Raw genomic sequence first — 25,429 nt, 5'->3', positions numbered from 1 at the left:
TAAAGGACCTCTAATTGCCATTGCTGACTTTACTGATCAACAATGGCTCTACACTGCCCAATTTATTGAATTGATGGAGATATTCAAATCATAATTAAATGTACAACTATATTATTTTAAAATCCATAAAATCTTTTACTTCCAAAACATATCTTGTTTCATATATTATTTTAAATCCTTTCTCGATATGGATGCCGGCATATTATGCAATAGAATACCACTAGCTGTTTAGACTTGTTCTATTCTAAAATCTTTTCTTGGCAATTTGGTCTATCTTTTACGATATTCTTGTCTCGTGACCAGCAAGACAAATCGGTTAATTCTATTACAAAACTAGACAAAGCATTAATAGTCCATGATTTTCAAATCTTTTTTCGTTTTCAGCTGCTTTCTTATAAATGTATATTCATAGAGATTGAATGAAAATTGTTTGCTACATATCACCGAATTTAAAGAATCAATGGCTTGAGTTTTTTTGGAGCGGAACGACGAGATCAATGGCTAGACCCCATCCTATAATGGCCAAATAAGACTCTAGAATACTCGCTATGTTCACGTGTATTGTATTGACACAAACATTATCTAGAAGGGTTTGGTGACCGTTAATGTTGAAAACCCCCGCACATATTCTGCCCAAACTCGTGCAACTTGCTGCTGTGGAGCTATAAAGGAGTGTATTGTTGCAGGTACAAAGACTTGTTGAGATTACAAAGTTTGATTTGACTCTCGAGCTACCAACACAGATCGGGTGAAGGGTTATCCTTAGTTACACGTTCTATTTGAGGACTGTCTTGATTATTTATTATTAATGATGATTAGGGATGTCAATACAACAATTATAAAAGAGCCATTAATGACTCCTATCAAATTTGTTATAGAAAACACTAAATGATAATGTTCCAAAATTCTACATGCTCTCGATTGAGATCATTTGATATTTAATTTGAATAGCAGTTAATTATAAGTTCAAGTCAATATTCTCTTCTTTAAAGATCATGAAGTATAGATGATTGGTGGTTAAAAACTTAACACCTGTAAAATAATTTTTTTTTTATAGGTGTCGCACCCTCACGGCGGAGCGCGGCGACCATTCGATTGAATTTCGGGGTTTTTCTTTTGTGTAAAGGAGTCGCCACGTAGTATTATGGTCACTAGGAACCCTAACTGGTCTTTCAGAGATTCTAAGGCAAGGGACTGGTTGCGTAAAGGGAAGGTATTAGCACCCCCTAGTACGCCCTACCTAAGGTAAGCTGCTTGGTGTTTGGGTTGCTCTATAATTGCTATGGTGTTGGTGTTTTCTAATCCCATCAGTTTTTCTAGGTTTGATTCAAATAAAATTTATTTGGATAGAAATCCAAGGAGATTCCATGTGCTTTGAAAGCTCATTTTTCCCTTAGTATTTCAAGAGTTTGCAACTCGTAAATCGCAAGGAGGAAAAAAAAAAAAAAATTTAGAAATCTAGGGCACTAAAAAAATCTCTCTCTCTCTCTCTCTCTCTCTCTCTCTATATATATATATATATATATATATATATTTTGTTTTTTTTGTATTTTATACTCTCATGGCTCGTAAACCGTGAAGCAAAAACAAGTAAATTGAAATGTCCTCGATTATAATCAAGGCTTTTTCAAGGATGTGTGCGGATTTATTACTCCCAATAATATTTTGGATATTCGTCCTTTAAGGATTTCTTTATCCAAATATCAGCGGTGAATAATACATGAATTCCCCCCAAAATAGGATTTTTATATTTTTTTTGGAATATTGGCCAATATCCTTTGGAGTTTTACAAACATGTTGTAAAATCCAGAAAATGCAAGAAAATAATTTTTGGTTGTGTTTAAGAAATCCATGCAGAAACATATTTTTTGAAACTTCCAATATGTATATTTTTTTATATATATAAAAACGTTCAAAACATGTTAGAGTATTGGCCGTATGCAACACACAAGAAAAACATTTTTTTATATAAACATTTTTTTTTGTTGACAAAAACCGGGTATTTTAAATACTGAATTTGTATTTCTACAGGTATAAAAAATACAAACCAATATTAAGTCATTTCGACAAAAAATATGCAGGAAACCAACAATATTTTTTTCAAGATTTTTCAGAATATTTTCTCTTTTTGTTTCTTTAAAATACACACACACACACACACACACACACACACACACACAGATATAATATAATATATAATAATATATAATATAATATATTATGTGGGCTGGGCTGGCCCAGATAAATGGGCCAAACTCAGCCCCAAAAGGGTTGGGCCGGATTCGGCCCAACAAACTCCCCTCTTAGTCTGGGCCAGATCCGGCCCAGACAGCAAGACTGGGCCAGAACCATTTTGGCCCAAACAAAATTATTTCTGGGCCAGACGGGGTCTGGCCCAGAGAAGAAAATAAATCCATAATGCTGGGCCAGCATCAGCCTGGCCCAACGCATAACTGACCGGGGGGAGGGGAATATTTTCCCCTCCCCTCCTCCTGCATGCGGAACCCGGCATGCAGGAGGAAAAAAACAAGTAAAATGCAAACAGTGAGGGGGCAGAAAGTGTACCCGGCGCGAAGGCCAATTTCTCAATTAAATGTATGAAACGACGTCGTTTTGGAGAAAACACGCCGTTTCATTTAAATGTGGCGCCAGACCATGCCAATTCTCAAATCAGCCCTCAATCATCTTTTGTTCATTGCAATTGCATCCCTGCCAATTTCAGTCCCCGCCCCCATAGTTGGCCGCGTTTTTCACTTTGGTCCTTGGCCTCTGATTTATGCAATTGAGCCCTCAATTGATCCATAAACTTCCAATTTCTTCAATTAGGCCCCCGGATCAATCCAATACAGCCCTCCTATTTACGCGCCTCTTCCAATTTGATCCCTGGTTTTGGATTTTCTCAATTAAGTCCCTAATTGGCCATTAAACTTCAATATTTATGAAATTAAGCCCCTGATTTGCCCCAATAAATTCCTAAAAAATATATTTTGGCCCTAGAACTTAAAGTTCTTCTAATTAAAGCCCAAATTGACTTAAAAATCAATTTTTCTTACAATCAAATCCCTATAAATTCAATTAAAAATCCAATTAAGTCCATAAACATCCAAATTTGGACTTTTCTCCTCAAACTTCCAATTTTCTTATCCAATAGGGCTCTCATCATTCAAGAATATACTATAAAAAAATCCATCTTTGTATTTTTAACCTCCTTGACCAATTTTTCTGACCATTTTCTGAGCACTTCTGCCTCCTGTTATTTTTCTAACCTCTTTTGGCTATTTATTTTATTTTTTATGCGGACCCAAAAATGGGTTACAACAGATGCCCCCTCTTTATAATGCTTACAGAGCAGGGGTTTTGCGTAGTAAGTTTTATAAAGATAAACCCAAAACGAAACTCCCAAAACTGATCTGGTCGAAGCTTGATTGATCTGAAACTTTGTCTTTTACAGCAATCCTCCTCAGCCCAAAAACTATGATCAAAACTTAGTCATCTTGAGATCCCTTCTGGCGATCTCTTTAAACCAAAAAAAAATCTTGGAATCTCATCTGGCGATTCCTTTTAACCAAACATGAAATATGAGGTCCCATCTAGCGACCTCCTTTGACAAATAGCGAAATACGAGATCCCTTCTGGCGATCTCCTTTAATCAACCTGGAATCCCATCTGGCGATTCCTTTTAACCATATGAAATATGAGGTCCCATCTGGCGACCCCCTTTGTCCAATATCAAAATGCGAGATCCATTCTGGCGATCTCCTTTAATCAACTTGGAATCCCATCTGGTGATTCCTTTTTAAACTATAAGAAATATGAGGTCCCATCTGGCGACCCCCTCTGACCAATATCGAAACACGAGATCCCTTCTGGCGATCTCCTTTAATCAACTTGGAATCCCATCTAGCGATTCCTTTTTAACTTTATGAAATATGAGGTCCCATCTGGCAACCCCCTCTGACCAATATCGAAACGCGAGATCCCTTCTGGCGATCTCCTTTGACAAATTAGAATCCCATCTGGTGATTCCTTTTTTAACTATATGAAATATGAGGTCTCATCTGGCGACCCCCTTTGACCAATATCGAAACGCGAGATCCCTTATGGCGATCTCCTTTAATCAACTTGGAATCACATCTGACGATTCCTTTTTAACTTTATGAAATATGAGGTCCCATCTGGCGATCTCCTTTAATCAACCTAGAATCCTATCTGGTGATTCCTTTTATTCAAAGCTGAAATATGAGGTCCCTTCTGGCGACCTCCGTTGACCAATATCGAAATACGAGATCCTTTCTGGCGATCTCAATCAACTTGAAATCCCATCTGGCGATTCCTTTTATTTAAAGTTGAAATATAAGGTCCCTTCTGGCGACCTTCTTTGATGAATATCGAAATACGAGATCCCTTCTGGTGATCTCCTTTAACAAACAAATCTTGGAATCCCATCTGGCGATCTCAATCAACTTGAAATCCCATCTGGTGATTCCTTTTATTTAAAGTTGAAATATAAGGTCCCTTCTGGCGACCTTCTTTGATGAATATCGAAATACGAGATCCCTTCTGGTGATCTCCTTTAACAAACAAATCTTGGAATCCCATCTGGCGATTCCTTTTAACCAAAGCTGAAAACATAAGATCCCTTCTGGCGATCTCCTTTAATCAAAAACCAAAAAATCTATTTTGTAAATCGGTCAACCTGGAATCCCATCTGGTGATTCCCTTTTACCGAAACTGATATCGTTGTCATTCTTCCTGATAGCAGGGTTTGAAAATTATTATTGTTATATATACACTTTCTCGTTGTTCTAGAATCAAAATCGTGATTCTTTGCTATTATCCACTCCATGATTCTTTCTTGATCCACAATCTTGTCGGAATGCACTAAGGTCTCCTCCTGTAACGATCCAAAAAAACATATATGCAATGATTTATGATTAGATGCCATGCATGCATTCATACGTGGTTTTGAAACATAGGCCCCATCCTCTTCTTCTAGTTCATAAGACTCCTTCTTAACATGAGCTTGCTTTTAAAGTCGTAGGTTGGATTCATCTCTCTTGTTGCCTCCTTTTTTTTTATTTTATTTTTTATCTATCATATTCTTGGAGAAAAAGTCTTTGACTTTCTACAAGTAGTCTTTTTCTCAAAATGTATGACTTGTCATTGCCTCTTTGTCATGCTTTTGTCAAATGCTTTAGCTTGGTTTTCAAATCTATAGGCTTCCGTCCAATTTTAAACACGTATTGCCCCCAGTGTAGGGGTGTGATCCTAGTCTAGGCTTTTATATAGAGAAGAAATTCATTCAGTCAATGATAAACTTTTTAGTGAGTGATGCGATAACAATAAGAAATGTACTGTTAGGATTAATGCAAAAACGATTGTTGTGAGATCAATGCAAAAAGAAAGAAGTCAATGGCCAAACTTTGCTTTATTGATTTAAGAGCCTACATCAAGCATAATATCTTTTTACAGAGTCAGAATTCACATGTCGAGCTAGGTCTTCTCCATCCATTTTAGCCAACTTCAGTGCTCCTCCTGAGAATGTCTTTTTTACTATGTAAGGACCCTCGTAATTTGGTGCCCATTTGCTTTGATCGTCTCCGGGTAGTGACAATATTTTCTTCAATACTAAATCCCCTTCTTGAAACAACCGCGGTCTAACCTTTTTATCATATGCCTTGGCCATTCATTTTTGGTAAAGTTGGTGATGACATATTGCAGCCATCCTCTTTTCACTGATCAGGTTCAGTTGCTCATATCTCACTTTGGCCCACTCGGCCTCTTCTAATTCGGAATCCATCAACACTCTTAATGACGAGATTTCTACTTTCAAAGGCATCACTGCCTCCAGACCGTACACCAAAGAATATGGGGTAGTCCCTGTCGAGGACCTGACTGTAGTGCGGTATGCATGAAGAGCAAACGACAACATCTCATGCCAATCTCTATATGTGACTACCATTTTCTGAATAATCTTTTTGATGTTCTTGTTGGCGGCTTCTACTGCGCCATTCGTTTTTGGTCGGTATGGTGAGGAATTTGAATGCTTGATTTTCCATTTAGTACACAGCTCCGCTATCATTTTGCCATTGAAATTCTGTGCATTATCTGTCACTATCTTTTCCGGAGGACCATATCGGCAAATCAGGTCTTTTTCTACAAACTTCTTCACTACCTTTTGTGTTACGTGGGCATATGAATTAGCTTCCACCCATTTCATGAAGTAGTCAATAGCTACGAGGATGAATCTATGACCATTACTAGCTTTTGGGTTAACAGGCCCAATCACGTCAATTCCCTACATTGCAAATGGCTAAGGAGATATTAGATTAAATAGTGGAGCTGGTGGCCTATTGACCTTGTCACTGTAAATTTGACATTTGTGACATTTTCTGACATAGTCTATACAATCTTTTCTAGTGTCATCCAAAAATAACCAGCCCTTTGAATTTTCCTTGCCATCATATGCCCGCTAGCATGGGTTGAGCAAATCCCCTCATGGACCTCTCGTAGTGCCTTTCTAGCATCTGCCTCATTCAAACACCTTAAAAGGGTTCCATCAAACGACCTTTTATATAAAATCTCTCCATCTAAATAGAAGTCTATAGCCAACCTTCTCAATGTTTTCTTATCCGTTTTAGAAGCTCCCACCGGATATTCATGATTTTGCACAAGATTCTTGATATCGTAATACCAAGGTTGTCCGTCTATCTCTCCTTCAACTAAGCAACAGTGAGCTGGATCATTTCTAATGTCAATGTGTACTGGTTGTACCTTGCACTTGGGATCAATGGTAGTCATAGCAGTTAGCGTGGCCAAAGCATCCGCAAAATGATTTCCCTCCCTTCCCAAATGGGTGAATCTAATTTCTTTAAATTCCTTTGCTAGCGTGGATAGGTATTCCTGTTACGGCCTCAACTTTTCATCTTTAGTTTGCCATTCCCCTTTAACCTGGCAGATGATCAACATTGAATCCCCATATACATCTATCTTCCTTATCTTCAGCTCCAATGCCGCTTCTAAACCGAGGATACAAGCTTCATACTCAGCTGTATTGTTGGTGCACTCGAAATGAAGTTTAACCGAAACTGGATATTGTTTCTTATTAGGAGAGATTATTACCGTATTGGCCCCGTTACCATATATATTCACTGCCCCGTCAAAAAACATGGTCCACCAATCTGTCTTCTCTTCTTCTTTTTCTATTAACAATATATCCTCATCGGGGAAATCAAAATCCAAAGGTTCGTAATCTTCGACAGCATTATCGGCCAGATGGTCCGCGATTGCACTCCCTTTTACGGTTTTCCTTGTCATGTACACGATGTCATATTCTGCTAATAAAACTTGCCACCTTGCAATTCAACTTGAGAGAAAGGGCTTGTTACAAATATATCTTAGAGGATCCACTTTTGAAATCAACCAAGTGGTATAGTATAACATATAATGTCACAACCTCTTTGCCGCCCACACCAACGCACAACAAAGCCTTTCTATCTCAGTGTATCTAGACTCACATTCAGTGAATTTCTTACTTAAGTAATAAATAGCTCTTTCCTTCCTTCCGGTTTCATCATGCTGACCCAATACGCATCCCATGGCTGCTTCAGTTACTGTTAGATATAATACTAGAGGTTTTCCTGATATAAGAGGAACCAGTAAAGGTGGATTTTGCAGATAATGCTTGATTTTATGGAATGCCTCCTCACATTCCTCGTTCCAGGTTCCCGGATTCTTTTTCCTTAGTAGTCGGAATATAAGTTCGCATGTTGTTGTTAGCTGAGCTATAAATCGAGCATTGTAGTTCAACCTTCCCAAGAATCCTCTTACTTCTTTCTCCGTCTTGGGGGATGACATAGCCTGGATGGCCTTTACTTTATCTGGATCCACTTCTATACCTCGATCACTTACCACAAATCCTAACAGCTTGCCCGATTTAACTCCGAATGAACATTTTGCAGGATTAAGCCTTAGTTCATACTTCCTCACCCTCTCAAATAACTTCCTCAAAACTTCCACATGGTCCTGTCCCTTTTTAGACTTGGCAATCATATCGTCTACATACACCTCAATTTCCTTGTACATCATGTCGTAGAATAAAGTCACCATTGCTCTTTGATATGTTGCTCCTGCGTTCTTCAAACCAAATGGCATGACCTTGTAGTAGTAGGTTCCCTAAGGCGTGACAAAAGTTGTTTTTGCCTTATCCTCTGGAGCCATTTTTATCTGGTTGTATCCTGAAAAGCCATCCATAAAGGAATAAGTGGAACTTCGGGCAGCGTTGTCCACTAAAACATCTATGTGGGGCAGAGGAAAGTCATCCTTAGGGCTAGCTTTATTTAAATTTCAAAAATCCACACAAACTCTAATCTTCCCCTCCTTCTTAGGAACCACAACAATGTTAGATACCCATTGTGGATATCTAACTACTTCTAGAAAGCCCGCATCCCATTGCTTCTCGAGTTCCGCCTTTACTTTGATCCAGACATCTGGGTGGGCCCTTCTCAGCTTCTGTTTGACTGGCTTACAACCATCTTCCAACAGTATCTTGTGTACTACAATATTTGTATCCAAACCGGGCATATCTTCGTAGGACCAAGCAAAGACATCTGAATATTCTTGCAATAGGGCGATCATTTTTGTCCTTTGTTCAGAAGTAATTAAGGTACCTATTTTCAACTCTTTCTTGAGCTGATCATTGCCCACATTAATGGTTTCGAGTTCCTCGGTGGTAGGCTTCTAGGCCTGTTCCTATTGTTGTACTAGCTTGGTGAATTCACTGATATTGCTTTCATCCCACTCTTCTTCTTCCATAGCTATTACATGCTCGTTCAAGTTTGGCCATTTATTCTTGATGCTAAATGTATGTGATGTTGTAGGAGATCTGCTTTCAAGATTCCTGAAAGTGGGAAGTGCTTGGTGTAAATGCAAAAAACGATTTTAAAAAGTGCATGATCTCATCATTTAAAGAAAAAAAGGTGGGCTCAATGACAAACACAAAATCCAGCTGACATCATGAGCCTTGATTGTCAACTAGAGGAAATAAAAACAAACATAAGCAATGACAAAAGCATGTTAAGGCAAACAAAGTTGGTTTACAGTTTGAAAACTACTGGAGCTTCTTGGGTCACCCAGTTCTGAAACTTCTCGCCCTGAGCCAACTTGTGCACAAAGGCCTTGTCGGAGACTTCTTCTAGTGTATGGACCGTCAGTTGTGGCAGCGCTTCATCTCCTTCTCCTGCTACTACTTTCATGTCCTCTTCTTCCTTCTCATTTTCCTCCAAGGTGTTTATACTCATTTATCATGTTGCATTATGTATGCAGCTTTTGGGAACGATACGCTAAGGGGAGGGATTTCTAGCTTTTCTTCCTCAGGCTCTCTTCCTTTAATTCTAGCCATCCTTCTTGCCCTTCTCCAACCAGCAGCCCACCGATAATCTTCTTGGTTAGGTTGATACCCTAGCCCAAATCTTTGATCAGCACTTTTCATCCTTGCCGGATTAACCCCTTCTAGTATCCTGGCGATAGTGTTATACTGAAATGGGATCCCGTGTTCCAAGAAGAATTGAGTTGCCATCCTTGTTGCTTTCGAGATCCTTGGCCTTCGTAGTACTGTGTTCTCCGGCACCCAATCAGTGTTCACAATCTCAAAAGCATGGATATTGTTATCCTTGCAATCATCTGCTTAGATAAAAGGCACAACCACATTTTTTATCATGGATATTGTCTCCTTAGCCTTGACAGTTACCAACATCCCATTCATGATATACTTCAGGCATTGATGCAATGACGAAGTTACTGCCCCCGCTGCATGAATCCAAGGTCTTCCCAACAACATACTATAGGAAGGGTGGATGTCCATAACCTGAAGTGTCACTAGGAACATTTGTGGTCCCACATATAGCTCCACTTCTAACGTCCCAATTATTGGCCTAGGCGAGCCATCATATGCTTTGGCTATCATGGTACTAGGCTTCATATGAGATTTATCGATCGGCATTTCCTCCAGAATGTGCTTTGGCAACACGTTAAGGGCCGAGCCATTATCGATGAGTACCTTTCCAATGAGGCAGTCCTTGCACCTAACCGTAATATATAAGGGCTTGTTATGTCTGGTACCTTCAACATCAAGCTCATCAGCTGTGAAGTATAGGTAATTAGTTACATAGATCCTCCCCACTAGATGCTCCATGGTTTTATGTTCAATGTCTTGGGGTACATATGCCTCATTCAATACCTTTTGCAAGGCGTTTCGATGCGACTCAGAGTTGAGTATCAAGGGCATAAGGGAGATCCTAGCTGGAGTCTTTTTTAATTGATCTACTATGCAATATTCGCTATGCTTGATCAACTTCAAGAATTCATTCGACTCCTTTTTCATTACCGGATTATTCACTTTTAGCATTTTGTCCAAATCTACCACATCTTTACCCTTTGCCTTCCTCCACTCCTCAGGCGTAAAGCAACGACCACTCCTGGTCAAACCACTTATCTCAGTCTGGAATAAAGGAAGAGGGGCTCGAACATTGGAGGCATACCCATAATTATAAGGCATGGCATTGTGATTCCCCTTCATGTAGGACGGTTTAACCAAGATCAGCCTTGGGGGCCCATTAGCTGTCTGTTGGACCCTGCATACTCCTGCCATCTCATCTTGACCTTCCATCATACTCACCTCACACCTGCTCTCCATGGGTTCAATCCTCAATTGTCCCATTCTCAACATTTTTGCAATCTTTTCGCAAAACTCAGCGCAATCCTCAATATGGTGTCCATCTCTTCCATGGAACTCACAGTAGTCACCTCCCTCCAAATGGCTTTCCACATTTGCCTCTAGAAATCCTGATCATACTAACATGTCGTACAACATTTTCATACGCACCTTCAACACCTTGCATTGATTTCCCACTTCGATCATGCCTATTCGACCACTATTTGGGGCATGCTTAGGCAATGTGTTTGAATTAACATTGGGTTTGTCTTCGAAGGATACCCATCCCATCTTAATAAGCTCCAATAACCTCTTCTTGAAAGCGTAGCAGGTTTCAATCCCATGCCCGAGATTGCCCCCATGGTACTCGCAAGTCAACTCGGGCTTGTACCAAATTGGGAATGGTGGTTGTAGTGGTAGTGTAGGGATAGGAGCTATCTGTCCAATGCTCAACAGTTTGGTGTACATGTCCTTCAAAGGCATGGGTAACGGCGGCAATTGTTCTGAAGTGTATCTTGTATGGGGTCTTTGGTAGTGATTTTAGTTGTTTGGCAGGTTATTTGTTCGATTAGGGGAAAAAAGGTTGGTTAAAGTTTATATGTGAGAATTGAGAGTTAGGTACTTGTGGATTATGGGAATCTACTCTCTTACCCTTATACCCCCCTTCTAAGTTGTTAATATCGCCTTCTCTCTTTCTTCCAATAAAACCCTTCTTTTCCATTGGCACCGCTATACGCCCAGCTTTAATCCCTTGCTCTATCCTTTTGGCTATTCGTACCGCATCATAGAAATGCTGAGAGGAGCTACCCATTAGATGCTCATAATAAGGTGCCTTGAAGGTATTGGCAAACAAGCTCACCATCTTTGTTTCTATCAAAGGGGGCTGGACATGTATTGCCTCATCCCTCTACCTTTGTGCATAAGCCCTTACTGACTCTTGACTCCTTTTCTCCATTGACATTAGACTTGTTCGATCAGGAGCGATTTCCATGTTGAACTTGTACTGCTTAAGGAAAGCCTCCACCAAGTCTCTCTAGCTCCTGATCCTGACACTATCTAACCTCATGTAGCAGCTCAAAGCGGACCCTGCGAGGCTATCTTGAAAGAAATAGATTAGCAGTTTATCATCGCGGATTACTTCCGCTATTTTATTGCAATAGGATCGAAGGTGAGTGTTTGGGCATTCCAAACCAGTGTACTTAATGAACTTTGGTATCCTAAAATCTTTTGGCACTACAATGTTTGGTACTAAACACACATCCGCTGCTCGCATGGGATCAAACCAGTCATTACCCTCAATTGCCCTTAATCTTTCTTCCAAGGCAAACAACTTGTCCTGGTCCATCAAATTAGGAGACCTATTATTCGGGATTCCCTCTGTTGTTAAGTCAACAGTGATTGGAGCCTGAGTTGGTTGGGTAGGGGTAATAGGCACAAAATGTTGTTCATTGGCCGAGTTTGCCTCCTGGTTTTGAGATGCTTGAGGGATGTGAGCTGCTGGTGCTCCTTCAGGTGGTTGTGCTGATGTTCCCTCCCCGTTCTTAGCTCTCAAAAGTTGCTCGAGTAGGTCAGTCAGCCTAGTAACTTCATTTTTTACGGATTCTAACTCGGTCTGATAGTGTGACTCTAAATGAGCTCTTTCTTCGTTCTCCATCCTTGACCTGGACCGGGTTTGGTGGATTCTGGATGTGGGACCTATGTTTCACGATCTGTAGATGTGTGCATAGATGTATGAGAAAAATGCATGATTGTGATAAGAATGCTTTGTTCATTGGGTATGGATGCAACCTTTTTGTGAACGAATAATAGCCATCACATTATAAGCATAGTTTCTCGTCACATTTCTTTGATAGGAGTTCTACCTTTCGAGTTGTTTGCTTGAATCATATTCACCAATAGACATATTTTGCATAAGAAGATGGGTCAACGCCCTTTTCATTAATGCTTGATACGTTCATTACATTTAGAAATAAAAAGAAATACAATATGTTAATCCCTTTCCTTCATAAACTCTTTAGCCAAAGGTAAGAAAGCAAAGCCACGATTCTTAATCTTCCCTAGAAAGGCATCGGTTTCAGCTAGGCTTCGGCGATAGCAAATGATGTGTCCTCCCACATTCCGCGCATTGATTCTAATAATTCAAGCATGTGCAGCAGCTTCGTCCATTTGCTCATTTGTCTTGGTCATCTTTTCTATGAGCAACATGTTGGTTCTGTTCAAAGCAGTGTTGTTGGCGTCGATTTGATCCTTGTGTTTTTCCATTGTTACTAGCTTCTCTTCTAAATACTTCACCTTTTCACGTTCTTTGTCAAGTTTTATCCTCATAACTTTTATCTCATTCTTCTTAACCGCTAACTCTGTTTCGACATCCTCGAAACCTCTCCTTTTACTTTCTTCTACAATCCCCGTAGAACGACTTTCCCACTCCATATATTTCTTATTCAAATCCTCATACTTCCCAATCCTATCCATCAGTTCGAACTGTACTTGCACCAATTTTTCTTGGTAATATTCTGCATTTTCTTGGCAATCGTTAAAGTCCATCTCCATTGCTTCAAGTTCAGAGCAACTTTGCATCCAATCCAAACTCATCCCTTTAAGCTCCTTCTCACTTCTTTCCCTAGCAATCTTCTCCTCACCTAGCTTGAACTCGAGCTTTGTTATTTTTGCATCTCTAGACTATATTTGCTCATCTAATGCTCTCCTTTTATCCTCTTCGAGCATCATTTCTTCCACCATTGCCTTATCTTTTCTGCTTTTGCTCAACTCTATTCGAAGTTTTTCCACTTGCCTTCTTAACTCATCTTCATTGTTAACCCTTTTTCTTTTAATAGGCTCTTCTACAGCTTGAGGAGATTTGGCTTCTACACAAGGCATGGCTGAAGCAGCTAAGTCTCTCCATTTTGCATATCCTTCGCTTGTACTTGGATCTTTTAAGCCTTCTATCTCAACTAAAACCAGATGCTTCCAATCCTGTTTGATAATCTCCAAAACCTCTTCTGCAATGGGATCTTTGAACAAACCAAAGAATTGAGCAATTCCCATAGTCCTGGGAACAAACTGCATGCCCCCAAGCTACCTTACCACTAAGGCAGGAGCATAACTCACATAACCTGTAATCCCTACTAATGGTACCCAACGTCTTTGTCCACAACTCATCAGGACCTTCACTGTTGTTACCCATGGGGCTCTCCACTTAAAACCACTATTAGGCAAACCTTCTAATTTGTCAACCCAACCTTGGTTGTCTAGATCTCCCTATTCTTCTTCTTCTACTAACTTTAGGGGTTTTTGGGTGAACCACCAAAAATTATTGAAGACAGGTTTTTTTGTTTCGATATGGCTAACCATCCAAATATACAACAATTGCATACAACATCTCATTGCTCCTTTTTCGGTCCTCCTACAATGGTTAAGCGTCAAAATCATTTCAGCTAACATAGCAGCCACTGGATTGATTTGCGTATTCTCATACTCTACATAAGCGGCAGCGGCCTCCAAACTCACTAAACCAGTCTGGCTTGGGAACAACACAAGGCCAAATATACCCAAAGCAATCAATCTCTCTCTTTCTAATTATGATTTCTTTTCCAATTCAAATTCTAACATCCTTCATTTCAAACTGGTACCATTATTTTCCAAAAACTTTTTCAAGTTGGAGATTCTGAGCAGTTTTGACAGTTCAGGGATGATCTTGTCGGATCTCAAAGGCAAATAAATCCGATACATGTTGTTTGGAAACTCGGTTAACAATCCATATTCTTCAACCGTGGGACATAGGTCTATGCTTCCAAAGGAAAAACATCGGTAGCCTGGATCCCAAAAATGAACTAAAGCTCGCACAGCTGGGCTTAAAACTTCTATCCTTGCGATTTCCACCAAACGTCTGTATTTCCTAAAAAATGCATCTTTATCTACATTCTGAAAATGAGTCTTTAATTTGTTCCCCTCACTGATAATGCAATTCAGGTTCTTGATTGGTGACATCTTCTTAGCATCGCTTCTAAGGCAGTCTCCTTCAGTCAATTGTGACAGTTCAGAATTTTTCCCATACTCTACGATGGAATATTTAGTGATGATGGCCATTTCGTTCACAAGTCCTATAATTCAAAAATGCATTGGGGTTAGACTTGTTTTGATGCAAAAGATATTATGGAACATACTCCCTAAGGATAGGTTCTAGTTCCTTTACGTGAGACATAGGGTAGGTTTACTACTGGGTCTTTAAAATGAGGGTCTCTTGCTGTTCCAGTGATCACCCTCATAAAGGCGATATGGAGGTTCAGCAGATAGTGGGATGGCATGTGTACCAATCACAATCAGTCTAAACACTCAGCAAAGAGTTGGGGTTTACACAAACTTTAAACCTTGACTCAAGTCATAAGACAAGCTGCTAGTTCCCCACTTAACTTAAAGTTACATTTGTGTGCCCTCAAAAACATAATAATAATAATAATAATAATAAAGTGATGCATGACTATACCATGTATGATAGAATGTAAAGATGCATGCTAAAGCTTTTAAACAAAGTATCATTCATATAAGAAAACAAAAACCAATAACGCATAGCATAAACAAACAAAATATCAAGCTTAGTCCTAAGTCTCCAGTGGAGTCGCCATCCTGTCGCACCCTCGCGGCGGAGCGCGGTGACCATTCGATTTAATTTCGGGGTTTTTCTTTTGTGTAAAGGAGTCGCCACCTAGTATTATGGTCACTAGGAACCCTAACTGGTCTCTTAGAGATTCTAAGGCAAGGGACTGGTTGCGTAAAGGGAAGGTATTAGCACCCCTAGTACGCCCTACCTAAGGTAAGCTGCTTGGTGTTTGGGTTGCTCTATAATTGCTATGGTGTTGGTGTTTTCTAATCCCATCAGTTTTTCTAGGTTTGATTCAAATAAAATTTATTTAGATAGAAATCCAAGGAGATTCCATGTGCTTTGAAAGCTCATTTTTCCCTTAGTATTTCAAGAGTTTGCAACTCGTAAATCGCAAGGAGGGAAAAAAAATTTAGAAATCTAGGGCGCTAAAAAATCTATATATATATATATATATATATTGTATTCTATACTCTCACGGCTCGTAAACCGTGGAGCAAAAACAAATAAATTGAAAATGTCCTCGATTATAATCAAGGCTTTTTCAAGGATGTGTGCGGATTTATTACTCCCAATAATATTTTGGATATTCGTCCTTTAAGGATTTCTTTATCCAAATATTAGCGGTGAATAATACATGAATTCCCCCCAAAATAGGATTTTTATATTTTTTTGGAATATTGGCCAATACCCTTTGGAGTTTTACAAACATGTTGTAAAATCCAGAAATGCAAGAAAATAATTTTTGGTTGTGTTTAAGAAATCCATGCAGAAACATATTTTTTGAAACTTCCAATATGTATATTTTTTTATATATATATATAAAAACGTTCAAACATATTAGAGTATTGGCCGTATGCAACACACAAGAAAACATTTTTTTTGTTAACGAAAACCGGGTATTTTAATACTGAATTTGTATTTCTACGGTATAAAAATACAAACCAATATTAAGTCATTTGGCCAAAAATATGCAGGAAAACCAACAATATTTTTTTCAAGATTTTTCAGAATATTTTCTCTTTTTGTTTCTTATATATATATATATATATATATATATATATATATATAGACACACACACACACACATATATAATATAATATATAATATAACATAATATATTATGTGGGCTGGGCTGGCCCAGATAAACAGGCCAGACTCAGCCCCAAAGGGTTGGGCCGGATTCGGCCCAACAAACTCCCCTCTTAGACCGGCCCAGACAACAAGACTGGGCCAGAACCATTCTGGCCCAAACAAAATTATTTCTGGGCCAGACGGGAAGAAAATAAACCCATAATGCTGGGCCAGCATCAGCCTGGCCCAACGCATAATTGACCGGGGGGAGGGGAATATCTTCCCCTCCCCTCCTCCTGCATGCGGAACCCGGCATGCAGGAGGAAAAAAACAAGTAAAATGCAAACAATGAGGGGGCAGAAAGTGTACCCGGCTCCGGGTGGCGCTGTGGCTATTCCCAAGCGGCGGAGAGAGGGAGATTTCGTCCTCTTCCCTTCTCCTCTGGTTTTCTTCCGTTCCTTCTTTCTCGGTTCGTTTTACCTGTGCTTACCCTCTTGTCTTCTCGGTTATGTTTTAAAAAAACTTCTCTCCCCGGTTTCAAACTTTCCCCTTCTCTTTCCTTTCTCTCTCTACTTCATTTCTCTCTTAGGCTCGTTCTCTCCCTCTCTCTCCTCCCTCTCAGTTTTGGTCTCCTTCCCCCCTCTTTTCGGGGTCTCCTCCCTGTCCTTTATAGGGGGGCAAAGGGCGCAGGACTGCATGGGGAGCGGGGTAGCGCCGGTCGGCTGGTCGGCGAGCGTGGCTGCCAGGGCGTGACTCTCCTGGCTTTGCGTCGTCCGAGGTGTATGGGCTTCAGGTCTTGTCAGCGCATGCGAGGAGAGAGGGGCACCGGACGATTAAACAAAGTTTCTTCCAATGCTGCACGTTCGAGGGGGAAGAAGAAAGGGGAACAGTGTTGTTCAAAACGGCACCGTTCGGCCTTCATTTTTTTTTAAATGTATGAAACGGCGTCGTTTTGGAGAAAACGCACCGTTTCATTTAAATGTGGTGCCAGACCACGCCAATTCTCAAATCAACCCTCAATTATCTTTTGTTCATTGCAATTGCATCCCTGCCAATTTCGATCCCCGCCCCCATAGTTGGCCGCGTTTTTCACTTTGGTTCTTGGCCTCTGATTTATGCAATTAAGCCCTCAATTGATCCATAAACTTCTAATTTCTTTAATTAGGCCCCCAGATCAATCCAATACAGCCCTCCTGTTTACGCGCCTCTTCCAATTTGGTCCCTGGTTTCGGATTTTCTCAATTAAGTCCCTAATTGGCCATTAAACTTCAATATTTATGCAATTAAGCCCCTGATTTGCCCCAATAAATTCCTAAAAAATATATTTTGGCCCCAAAACTTAAATTTCTTCTAATTAAAGCCCAAATTGACTTAAAAATCAATTTTTCTTGCAATCAAATCCCCTATAAATTCAATTAAAAATCCAATTAAGTCCATAAACATCCAAATTTGGACTTTTCTCCTCAAACTTCCAATTTTCTTATCCAACAGGGCTCTCATCATTCAAGAATATACTATCAAAAAATCCATCTTTGTATTTTTAACCTCCTTGACCAATTTTTCTGACCATTTTCTGAGCACTTATTCTGCCTCCTGTTATTTTTCTAACCTCTTTTGGTTATTTATTTTATTTTTTGTGGGGACCCAAAAATGGGTTACAACAATAGGGTTTAGATATCCTCTGATAATAAAGTCAATAATTTTTAATAAAGAATTATAATAAATGCTAGAATAAATTTTAAGTTCCGAGAACAAATATGTTTATTCTTGTTTTTGTATAATAAATACTTTAAAAATAAAAATGCAAATGTTTAAATAATAGAAATTATAAATTTTTTACTTGGATGTTTTATGAGGTATTTATAATCCACAAACCTTATTATTTTGATGAAATGAAGAAATTAAAAATTCATTTTTTTTAATAATATTAATAAAAAATAAATATTTTTTACATCTATTAATAAAATAAAAATTTGATCGGCTATTAGCAGAGTTCATCAAACTCCCATCCACCTGAACTCATGAGTAACCTAAAAATATTAGATTTAGACACAAGACTCATCCACCTATCAGTGAATTACAGCACATTCCTATAGTTGAGGCCAGGTTATTCACACACGCAAGCAATGGTGCAGGTGGAAATATGATCAACGAGCAAGATAAGTAACTAGGCCAGCAAAATTGTCAAGCCTATGGTACTGTCCCACATCAGCATGTTTTATAAGCATTAAGACACTAGCGTGTCCCACATCAGCATGTGCCATGTTTTATTACTAATGTTGGGCTCTTTGAAGCTAAATGAACTCCGAAAGCCTTTAACTTGATTTTTGAAGCCTGGGTCTCGAAATTAAGCACCAGATGCAACAATTTCTTCTCTCATTGTTTTCGAATATGATTGATAAGCGATCCATATATCTGCTCATTTCCTGTCAAGCAAGGATTGATTAAGGTGAGAAGGGTTTAATAGGACATAACTCCTGCTTAACAAAAAGATGGTAAGAAAAAAACAAATTAAGAATTACAAAAAGATTGTATACAAACCGCGACTAATTAAGAATAATTCACGCTACTGCAAGTGGACAGTACGTTAGAAGTGGAGAGTAAATACCGAACAATTTGTTCTCTCTCTTTTTGAACTGAATATTGAATAAATTTAGGATGGGCTTGAGAGGAATAACTCTTAAACAGATTTAGGGTTTATAAAGTAGTCTACAAAATCCTTCGAGGGAATTAATGGCCTATCCTTGTTTATATATGGAAATCTTGTTGTTCACTAGCAAAACCATTCGAAGCAGATAAATGCAGGAAGCAAGGGTGTACATGAGTTCGGGGGCCCTTTTAAGTACATCATCAATCGAGATTAGGCATAGTTTGCCACCAATAATTGATGTTTAGGCGACTAATAACACTGTGATGCTAGTTGGCAATGGAAAATGGATTAAGTTTTGGCTTGATGACTGGACAGGCAATGGCAGATTGGCAGAGAAGTTCCCTACTCTATTTCAGTTGTCCAACGATAAAGACGCCAGCCTAGAAAAGATGGGAATGTGGGATGGTCATGCATGGTGCTGGGTTTTCTCCTGGATCAGAGATTTGAGAGGCCGGAATACTGGACTTCTTACTCAAATGTACGCTATTCTGTCAAGAATGCAACTGGACAAAGAAGCAGAGGATCGGCTTGTCTGGAAAGCCAATAACACAGGAAGATACTCGGTTAAATCTCTATGTGGGCTTTTATCTCCTAGTTCTCCATTGAACACTGTCTTCTCCTTTAAGGGGATTTGGAGAGGTCTCGTCCCACCTAAAGTAGAGGTTTTTTGCTGGATGGCCATCATCAACAAAATCAACACCCGCAGCATGTTAGTTAAAAGAGGCATACTGGATATCTCAGCTGCAATCTGTCCGATCTGCTTGGCTGAGGAAGAAATGGTCGACCACCTTTTTATTCATTGCTACAAGCACTGGCTCATTTGGTCTAAAATCATCAATTGGTGGGGCTTAGCTTGGTGTTGTCCAAGGAACTTGGCAAATCTCTTCTCTCAGTGGGACTCTTTGGTTTATGGCAAATTTCAAAAAAAAGTATGGGTGATGTTGTTCTTTTCTGCGACATGGTCTATGTGGCTTCTTCGCAATGATGTAATATTTAAGCAGAAGATCCCAGATTATGATACTTTGTTCTTCCTTATTGTTACTCGGCTTTGCTTATGGTTAAAGGCTATTGAACCGGATTTTCCCTACTCCTCCTCAGATTTGCTTCGATCTGCTGAAGGTCTGGTTCGGTGGACTAATTCTCAAAAGTTGAGGATTGGTATTATGTGGTCTCCCCCTATGACGAATAGATTCAAATGGAATGTTGATGGATCCTCTATCGGAAAACCTGGCCCCTCCGGAATAGGTGGTGTTTTGCGGAATCATCATGGAATACTTTTAGGTATTTTTTCTATGCCGATTGGGATCTTAGACTCTAATGTAGCTGAGCTGAGAGCAGTAGTCAAAGCTATCGAATTGTCAGCCTCTAACTGCTTCTTACATCATAAACATATTATTATCGAATCTGATTCTGCCAATGTCATTAGCTGGATGAATAATTCTTATAATAGGCCTTGGATTCATCATAAACTCTTCTCTTCAGCTCAGAGGCTAGCTTCATGTTTTGATTCAATCACCTACTCTCATTCTTACCGGGAAAGCAATCACATGGCAGATCATCTCGCTAAACAAGGAGTGCACAGAATATCTGATTTTGTGGCTTGGCTATGACCCTCATAGATAATTTATCGGTACTTTGTTTAATCCAATGCAGATTATGTTGATTGGGGCATTCTTTTGGCTCCTATGTAGGAACCAGATGGTGGAAGGTTTTTATTGAGTTTGTAGGGTTTATGTTAAATAGGTTTGCTAGCTAATTCAGCAAACTTTTTCTCTGTGTAATGATTGCATTGCACAATTTTGCATTACTTAATAATATCAGCTTCTTTCAAAAAAAAAATAATTGATGTTTAGGCATAAAGAAAAGTTTGTAATTCACATTAGAATTCTTTTCTGTTCAGATTTTTCCTCAAAACATTCAAATTGAGAAGTTTATAAAGCAAATGGAAATATAGGATTTCTCACATGTCGTAAAAGACAGAAGGATGACGTCTCGTTCTTTATTGAACAAGCCACACCATGATAAAAAAACATGGGGATTATTACAAGAAAACATACAAGAGACGAGGGACAGACATCGTTGTCATATTGCAAGGAAGATTCTCCTTGTCTAAACTTCTCTAATCACTCATAAAGCAACAAATTAAGATGACCGAGCTAGGGCTAACCAACTCAACCTCAACAACTCAGTGTAGGAGGAACATCTTGAACCAATACGCCGAGTATTTCATATATCTCTTTAAATTGTTCTTGAAATCAATATAAATCATGCCAAAACGGACGGTATATCCAGCATCCCATTCAAAATCGTCCCAAAATGCCCATTGATAGTATCCCTTCACATTAGCTCCCTCCCTGCACCAGGAAGAAAACCATGACTACTCTTCTTCAACATCAATGCTAGTGCCTAAGGGTTATTTTGGTGTAAATTGTGACTTCTCTTTCCAGAATTTTTCAAAAGAAAGAAAATAGTTAATTTGTTTTGAATTTTTTATAAATAAAACCTTCCCTGGAGCACTCCAACCTAATTATTTTGTTTGATGTTCGGCAATTAATCATCTATTTTAATGTTTTTGAAAACAGAAAGCAATAACATATATCAGAGAATGAGGGCTCACTTGATGGCTTTTGAAAGATATTGCAGATGGCTAGCTAAGTATCTTATTCTTAGCCCATCTTTCAGAGCTTCTTTAACTGGCAATGATGCATTATTTGCATCAGCAAGACCTGTAAATCAAGGAAGATTCAACAACATATCAGCTCTGGATATTATTAAGAAAAAATTCCATAATAATAGACGTACTTGTCATAAAGTATTAAAGATGCACAACTGCTCTTAAGTATTACCATTCTCAGTAATGTAAACCGGAGGGTTCTTGTACTTGTCCCTTACATACAGCATAAGGTCATAAATTCCCTTCGGATAGATGAATAGCCAATTCAAAGCTGTCTGTGAAACAATAACATAGAATTTCCTTAGCAAATAATTACGCCCTGTTCTTTTTGGACAAACTAATTAATGTGTAAAAATAGGAACATCTATAGAAGAAAATCCTTCCCATTTTTCTTTCATTTGAGCTCAGTGGAAGGTGATAGATTAATTATGATATGAAGCATGGAATTGGGAAAGAAAGTACCGGTGTACCGATAGGATGTCCCCCCTTGGAAGCTGGGGTAAAAAATTAAAATGACCCTTTAGAGTGTATTTATATATATTAAGGCTTAAACGAAGAAAAATAATTAAATGAGAATATATTTTATTTTCTTAGCTTACTTGAGAGAATGGTATGGGAATCTCCAGAGTAACTAAAGTTGATTTTATTAGGAGCTGGATTGTTTGCTGCATAATTTGTAGTGTAGTAATTCACACCAAGAAAATCTATTGACCCTTTTACCAAAGCAGATTCCTCTTTAGTAAATTTGGGTAGTCGATGTCCCACTATAGCTTTCATGGTCTCAGGATAATCTCCGTAAGTAAGTGGATTCGCAAACCTGCACAGTTTTGTGACGATTAAGGTGTGACTGTTGCTATCATGATAGCCAAAATGTGATGCAACCGCCTAGGATTTTTAAGGGCAGATTTTAAGAAAAAGGGTAAGAGCACGTTATGATGAGCACGCATCGAAAAATCACAGGGAGAAACTAACTAGCGAGATGAAAATTAGTGTCAAGAACTTACCAACCAAACAGAAAATCAAGTTCTCTATAGGCTGCTTTGATATCTTCCTCTGATTTTGGAGATTTTGGTATAAACCAGTTTGTCACTATAGTGATCCCAATTTTTCCCTTTTGAGAAGCCTGCAATTAAAAATGAAATATCCCCTTAAGTTCACAGCCTTTTCTTGTCAAGAAGTCTCACTTTTGCTTTGTTTAATTTATTTACAGTGCATCATGATTTATTATGGATTTCATTGCACACAGCTCCAGGTATGCACGCAAACCTGATATTTCTCCCTGTACAATTTCACAGCAGCTGCATGTCCAAGAATCAAGTTATGGGCTACCATGTAGGGTTCTGTACCGGAGTTACCGAGCGTGCAGTTTCCGACATAGTTAGAGCAACGGCCTGGAGCGAAAGTACCGCCATTGTAGCCATTGTTGCTGAACGAGTACGGCTCATTAAATGTGCACCAGTGCTTCACTCGATCGCCAAATGTTTTGAAGCAAAAGTCCGCATAGGCAAGGTAATCATCCCTAATACATTAATCTTACCAGTTAATTAAGTGATATGAGATCTTGAACATTATGACAATAGTAATTAGATTAAAATTACATTCGCCTATATTGTTATGTATCTTACACAGCTTTGGAGCTTAGGAATCCGGAATACTCATCGTCAAGTGCTTGTGGAAGATCCCAGTGAAACAATGTTACAAAAGGTGTTATGCCTGTGCATAATTAACATTAATCAGAAACCAAAAACAAATATCAATGGTAGAGCTTGGAGTACTGCAAGGTAGATCACCATTAGCTAAGAGCTCATTGATGAGATTGTTGTAGAATCTGACACCCAGAGGGTTCACTCCTCCACTAATTTTTCCCTCTGAAAATGAAAGAAGAATCAATTATGAATATCATATGAACATAATTGTGATGCCGAAGAAATTGATTTGAGTGATTTTCGTACTCGGTAACACTCTTGACCATGAGATGGAGAACCTGAAGGAGTCCAAGCCAATTTTTTTCATCAATTGTATGTCCTCCTAAGACATTTTATACTAAATATTAGTAAAACGGAATTTCCTTAGAATATACATATATAAGTTTGCTATATGATACGAAGATATACATGGTGGAAAATTGACTGGCCATACCTTGTATCGATGATAAAAGTCGATAGCTACATTTCCTGTGCTATGGTCCCAAATTTTCTCTACAAGTACATCGTAATTTTTATTTTTAATCCAAGTTCCCCGTTAAATGGATAGTAAAATTGCATATAAAAGCCCAGAAGCCAAGTTTAGAGAAATGGACCTGGATGCTGTTTAGTGAAGGTGTCCCAAATACTTGGTCCCTTTCCATCAATATATGCAGCTCCTTCAGACTTAGAAACACAGAAAAAGCAAGGGGTAAATACAAGCATATGAAAGCAAGAAAATGCTCAAGGTTCACCGCGTAATTAAACGCAGCAACAAGTTCATTGCACTGACTCTAAGTGCTGTGTACCTGATAAGCAGCAGTGCCAGCTCCAAACGTGAAATCTTTCGGAAAACTTGTCCTGTTGAAGGGCATTGAGTAACGGCTAGGTTTTGCACCGTGGGTGCTCGCTAACAAGCCAGCAACGACTACGAAAGGGAGGAGGAAGGCTCCTTGAATATTTGCCATTACTCGATAGCTTGAATGCTACAACTTCACTTCAAGCCCCTTTATATTGTTACAAAAGGTGCCTTTTCACTCGTTCTGAATTATTATTAATTCTTGATGGAGACTATTCTCATAATGTATCTATCCATCTTATCAACAATAATATATCAAAGATTATTTGTGCCAACTGGATTTTTCTGATCCAGGCTAGCTAGACTGTATAGCCATTACTACCCAGGTAGGTTTGATATATTTGTTGTCATGTTTTATATATTGTTGTCATGTTTTATACAATATAATTGGCATTAATTATGAACGTTGTGAGATTTGAGTGCACGGAGATTAGGGTTGAGAGCTATTCCAAAAGTCGCATTAACAAAATACTAATAGGTGTGTCTACATAATTGTAGCTATATTCATAAAATACTATTTATTAAAATAATATTTTTTTAATTATTTTTTTTTAATTTGAACCTTTAATAACTTGATCTTATTTTTATTTAGTTTTTTTTTCAATTTCATCATTTTATATTAAATTATTTTATATTGATGTACATAATTAAATCATAATTAAATGTACAGCTATATTATTTTAAAATCCATAAAATCTTGTACAATTTCCAAAACATATCTTGTTTCATATATTATTTTAAATCCTTTCTCGATATGGATGCCATATTATGTAATAGAATACGACTGTTTAGACTTGTTCTATTCTAAAATCTTTTCTTGGCAATTTGGTCTATCTTTTACGATATTCTTGTCTCGTGACTAGCAAGACAAATCGGTTAATTTTATAACAAAACTAGACAAAGCATTAATAGTCCATGATTTTCAAATCTTTTTTCGTTTTCAGCTGCTTTCTTATAAATGTATATTCATAGAGATTGAATGAAAAATGTTCTGTTTTGACTTTTCACATTGTTCGGGCTGTCACACTTCGCATACCCAAGAAAATTGTTTGCTATATATCACCGAATTTAAAGAATCTACAGCGAGAATCATTAACGAAACTGCGTATCAGGAGGGAAATGTCACCCTTAATTTTTTGTAGTTCCAAGTTTAGTATTACTTCTGATCTCTCTCTCTCTTG

At 38.5% G+C, this 25,429-nt stretch overlaps 1 protein-coding gene across 1 annotated transcript; it reads right to left on the bottom strand.

Moving 5' to 3' along the window:
• Positions 1-21,000: 21,000 nt before the first annotated feature.
• On the bottom strand, positions 21,001-24,466 carry LOC118045333 (vicianin hydrolase-like). Its single transcript, XM_035053926.2, has 13 exons — positions 24,199-24,466; positions 24,007-24,076; positions 23,847-23,905; positions 23,660-23,735; positions 23,498-23,575; positions 23,333-23,420; positions 22,974-23,226; positions 22,712-22,830; positions 22,307-22,524; positions 22,170-22,201; positions 21,880-21,982; positions 21,651-21,759; positions 21,001-21,387 (listed from the first exon to the last, which is right to left on the bottom strand). The coding sequence occupies exons 1-13, from the start codon at positions 24,355-24,357 to the stop codon at positions 21,219-21,221; spliced, it is 1,533 nt and encodes a 510-aa protein (XP_034909817.1). The 5' UTR covers positions 24,358-24,466; the 3' UTR covers positions 21,001-21,218.
• Between the last annotated feature and the right edge of the window lie 963 nt (positions 24,467-25,429).

This window comes from Populus alba, chromosome 1, assembly GCF_005239225.2.
Source record: "Populus alba chromosome 1, ASM523922v2, whole genome shotgun sequence".
NCBI classification, from domain to species: domain Eukaryota; kingdom Viridiplantae; phylum Streptophyta; class Magnoliopsida; order Malpighiales; family Salicaceae; genus Populus; species Populus alba.
Note: the sequence above shows the minus strand (reverse complement) of the source record. Positions and strands in the feature narration are given on the sequence as shown.